Genomic DNA, 4,476 nt, shown 5'->3' with positions numbered 1-4,476 from the left:
CCCCAACATGCAAATCGGGCCATTGCAAGTTCTGCAGTGAGCGGCACAACTCGTTGCTCCATTTAAAGGCAAAAGAAACCAACAATTCTCAATCTTCAAATACGGCTTTAGAGCCGTCTCAGGTCGAGGGCTATCACTAATTCTGTTACTACTTGCACGTCAACTTCGTGTAGCAGGATCACGTTATTATCCACCGCAGTAGTGGACGTCTTGGATCGATACGGATGCGGGCAGAGATGCAGAACGTTACTAGATAACGGATCCCAAGCAAATCTTATATCAAGCTCCTTTGTAAAAAGATTACAACTTCCCACTCAGGACACCAGACATAGTCGTATCGGGAATTAATGGTACAATTAGCAAGTCGAGTCATATCGTACAATTGACGTTTCAATCGCGTGCCACCAATTATCGCACAAATATCAAATGTATTGTCACAGATAAAATAACAGAAAGGCTCCCATCTCGATCAATAGACAAATCCAAACTACAAGTACCCAGCCACATAAGGTAGCTGATCCTAACTTTCATGTTTCAGATGATGTTGATTTGTTACTAGGAGTCGAAGTATTCTGGGAATTAGTCGCCCGAATCAAATTAAGATATCACCCGGCCACCCAATACTTCAACAAACTAACTCGGGTGGATCCTGGCAGGTGGATTCACCACTAACAGTAAAAACTCCCATGTAAACACGCTTCATTTGTCCCATTACAACGAAGAATTGTCAAATCAACTCAGCCAGTTCTGGCGCATTGAGGAACCTCCGCATCTATCCGATCCTTTTACCATAGAGGAAATGGAATGCGAACATCATTTTACTCAGAACGTAACGCGCAATCCTGAAGGACGAATAGTCGTGAAGCTACCTATCAAGGACAATAAAGTAAATTCGATAAGCGATACTAGAGCCATTGCTTTACGTCGTTTCTACAAAATAGAAAGGAAGCTTGATTTTCGGCCAATATTGAAGCGTGATTACGCCCAATTTATGCACGAGTACGTGCAATTAGGGTCACATGACACCCATCGAAACCGAGGAACCGCGAACACTGAATTGCCGGTTTTCTATTTACCGCACCATTGCGTGATTAAGCCTGACAGCAGTAGCACCAAATTGAGGGTCGTGTTCGATGGTTCATGCAAAGGTCCCACAGGAATCTCACTCAACAATGCCCTGAGAGTCGGGCCTGTAATCCAACAGGATCTTATCTCTATTCTGTTGCGCTTCCGCACTCTTCCGTTTGTTATCACAGCGGACATAATAAAAATGTACCGCCAGGTGCTCATCGATCCATCTCAAACGCAATTGCAGCGAATATTCTGGCGTGATAACTCTTCTGATCCACTTCAGATTTTCGAATTAAAAACCGTGACGTACGGAACCTCTTCCGCATCGTATCTGGCCACGAGGGCACTCAAATATCTAGCTGATTTGTACAAAAATGATTATCCGTTAGCTTCCCAATGCATGTTACGCGATTTTTACGTCGATGACGTGCTAACGGGTGGCACGTCAATTGACGAATGCATAAGATTAAGGGACGAGCTCATTCAACTTCTTGGGAAAGGAGGATTCCACCTCGCAAAGTGGGCCTCCAATAACTGCCGCATTCTTTCTGGGCTGCATGACACAATGGAATCTAACTTGTCTCTTGACAAAACGCTCAACTGCAAGATACTCGGAACACTCTGGAATCCTTCGACTGATTCATTGCGGTATAATGCTCAAGATACTGGCAATCATAAATCTCTTACTAAACGTGAGTTGCTATCAGAGATAGCCAAGGTGTTTGATCCTCTTGGGTTGATTGGCCCTGTAATAATCATTCCAAAATTGCTGATGCAGGAGCTATGGCAACAAAATCTACAGTGGGACGAGCCCGTTTTCCCATCTATTCTGTCGAAATGGAGTCAATTCAAGTCAGAATTAGTCAGTCTAAATACTTTAAGCATAAGTCGTTGCGTAAAATTCAGTAACGACACCTCGCATCTCCAATTGCATGGCTTCGCTGACGCCAGCCAACGAGCATATGGCGCGTGCATCTATCTTCGCTCGTACACATCAAAGGGCGAATTTCGAACAGAACTATTGTGCTCCAAGGCTCGTGTTGCGCCTCTCAAAGCAACTTCTCTTCCACGCCTAGAATTGTGCGCAGCCATGCTCCTCGCCCAATTAGTCCACAAGGTAAGGTCGTCTGTCGAGCTGGCAAACGTCAAGCTTTTCCTATGGTCAGATTCGACCATCACATTAAACTGGATCGCATCCGCCTCCAGAAAATGGTCAGTATTTGTGGCCAACCGCGTCGGAGAAATCCAGCGATTGACTGAGATTACTGACTGGCATCACATACAATCAACACTAAATCCCGCAGATGTGTTGTCCCGCGGCCTAAATTCTAAGGAACTAATAACATGCGATTTGTGGTGGTCCGGCCCTCCCTTTCTCAAGCACAGGGAATCAAAGTGGCCTGTCACTGAGACCACGCCGAAAATTCAGGAATCCGACATGCCTGAGCTAAAAGGAGCAACCACGCTTTCTTCCACTATAAGCCTATTACCAATCAGTTCGTTGTTGAATAAATTTTCTAATATCGACAAAATATGTCGCATAGTAGCCTATTGTCTAAGGGTCATTAAGTTCCGTTTACGGGGCTCGTATGTTAGCAAATCAATTACGCATCAAGAAGCATCCGCTGCATTGATGATCATTTGCCGCGCAGTTCAGCACAGTACATTCTCACAAGAAATTGATTGTTTAAGGAATAAACAACCATTAAAATCATCAAGTCATTTTACTATCTCTATCGCCTTTCCTAGATGATAACAATTTAATAAGGGTAGGTGGGAGACTAAGGAATTCCGAACTTTCCTACGATGCGAAGATTCCGATTTTGTTGCCCAAGCATCATATTTTAACTGAGCTTATAATAAAAAAACACACACATACGTAATTTAACACCGCTGGCCTCCAAGTTACCATGGCCGCGGACCTCGTCAATTGTTCTGGCCTTTGGGCATACGCTCTATTACACGAAAAATAATCAAACAATGCGTCATCTGCTTCAAATGCAATCCATCAAACTCCGTAGCTAAAATGGGAAATCTACCCGCTCCCAGAGTTAAGCCATCTAGGCCATTTACTACCTGTGGTATTGACTATGCGGGACCGCTGACCATACGAGATGGTAAACGACGAAACGCTCGTCATATGAAATCATACGTCTGCATCTTTGTTTGCTTCGCGACCAAGGCTATCCACATTGAACTTGTGAGTGACTTGACCTCCGACGCCTTTCTTGCGGCCTTGAGGCGATTTGTATCTCGAAGGGGCAAGCCCAGTTCTATTTTTTCGGATAACGGCACCACCTTTGTTGGTGCGTCTCGACAATTATCAGAAATCTATGAATTTTTACGAAAACAAGAAGTAAAGGATAGTATCCATAATTACGCGCAGGACTCTAAAATATCGTGGACCTTTATACCTCCCAACGCCCCCCACTTCGGCGGAATTTGGGAGGCAGGAGTAAAATCGATCAAGTTTCACTTATATCGAATAGTAGGGACCGTTGCCTTAACCTTTGAGGAATTACAAACGACTTTATGCGAAATCGAGGCAATCCTCAACTCCCGTCCTTTGATTCCTTTAAGCACTGATCCAAATGATCTCAGTTTTATTTCTCCTGGTCATTTCCTTATTGGCGACACACTTAACAGTCTTCCGTGCCACAGCTTGGAGAATGTCAACATGAATAGACTCACTAGATGGCAGCTCACTGACCAACTCCGACAGCATTTTTGGAGGCGCTGGAGCCAAGACTATCTGCACCAATTACAGCAACGGCACAAATGGCCCACCTCAAAGGGCGATCAGCTGAAGGTGGGACAACTTGCCCTGATAAAACAACCCGGACTTGCTCCACTTCAATGGCTGAGGGGTCGAGTAGAGAAGATCCATCCAGGAGAGGATGGCATAGCCCGCTCAGCTACTCTACGAACCAACAAGGGAACACTCGTTCGACCATTGTCGCGATTGGCTATCTTGCCAACAGAAGAATGTAGCAATATTTTGTCTAAGACGCTGTAAAGCCTTGCTTATTCTTAATTATTATTTTTATGTCAAGTTATGGCAGTTCATTTTGCCTTATTTTGTTTAGTTATTTCCACTATTGTATAATTACTGAGTTTACGAACTAACTTTGCGTTTCGTATTGTTTTTCATTTTTTGAAAGAGCTCCTTTCAAGCGGGCGGGGTGTACGATAAATTCATTTCTTCGCGCAGTTATTATCGGCCGCAGTATGACAGGTTCGTTCTCTGTCACTCAATGGTTATCGACTGCATCCATCGATCGGTCGCTGGCTCGCGCATGTTCGTGGGACTTCGGTCTCTCTCGTCGTTTACCCGGCTTCTTCGGCGCGCGCATCTCTCTCTAGAAAGCTCTCTTATATATCCACGTCGCAACTCGACACGTGTAG

General features: G+C 44.6%; 2 protein-coding genes across 2 annotated transcripts; both read left to right on the top strand.

Annotated features, from left to right (window-relative positions):
• Positions 1–799: 799 nt before the first annotated feature.
• Positions 800–2,824, top strand: LOC118648193. The gene has a single exon (XM_036294516.1). It carries the CDS (start codon positions 800–802, stop codon positions 2,822–2,824), a length of 2,025 nt encoding a protein of 674 aa, XP_036150409.1.
• A 273-nt stretch (positions 2,825–3,097) lies between these two features.
• On the top strand, positions 3,098–4,087 carry LOC118648194. The gene has a single exon (XM_036294517.1). It carries the CDS (start codon positions 3,098–3,100, stop codon positions 4,085–4,087), a length of 990 nt encoding a protein of 329 aa, XP_036150410.1.
• Positions 4,088–4,476: the final 389 nt, after the last annotated feature.

Source organism: Monomorium pharaonis, unplaced genomic scaffold, assembly GCF_013373865.1.
Source record: "Monomorium pharaonis isolate MP-MQ-018 unplaced genomic scaffold, ASM1337386v2 scaffold_276, whole genome shotgun sequence".
Lineage (NCBI taxonomy): Eukaryota > Metazoa > Arthropoda > Insecta > Hymenoptera > Formicidae > Monomorium > Monomorium pharaonis.
Note: the sequence above shows the minus strand (reverse complement) of the source record. Positions and strands in the feature narration are given on the sequence as shown.

Excerpts from the sequence above, each read along its gene's own strand:
- LOC118648193 (XM_036294516.1), top strand. The coding sequence starts at position 800 with ATGGAATGCGAACATCATTTTACTCAGAACGTAACGCGCAATCCTGAA.
- LOC118648194 (XM_036294517.1), top strand. The coding sequence starts at position 3,098 with ATGGGAAATCTACCCGCTCCCAGAGTTAAGCCATCTAGGCCATTTACT.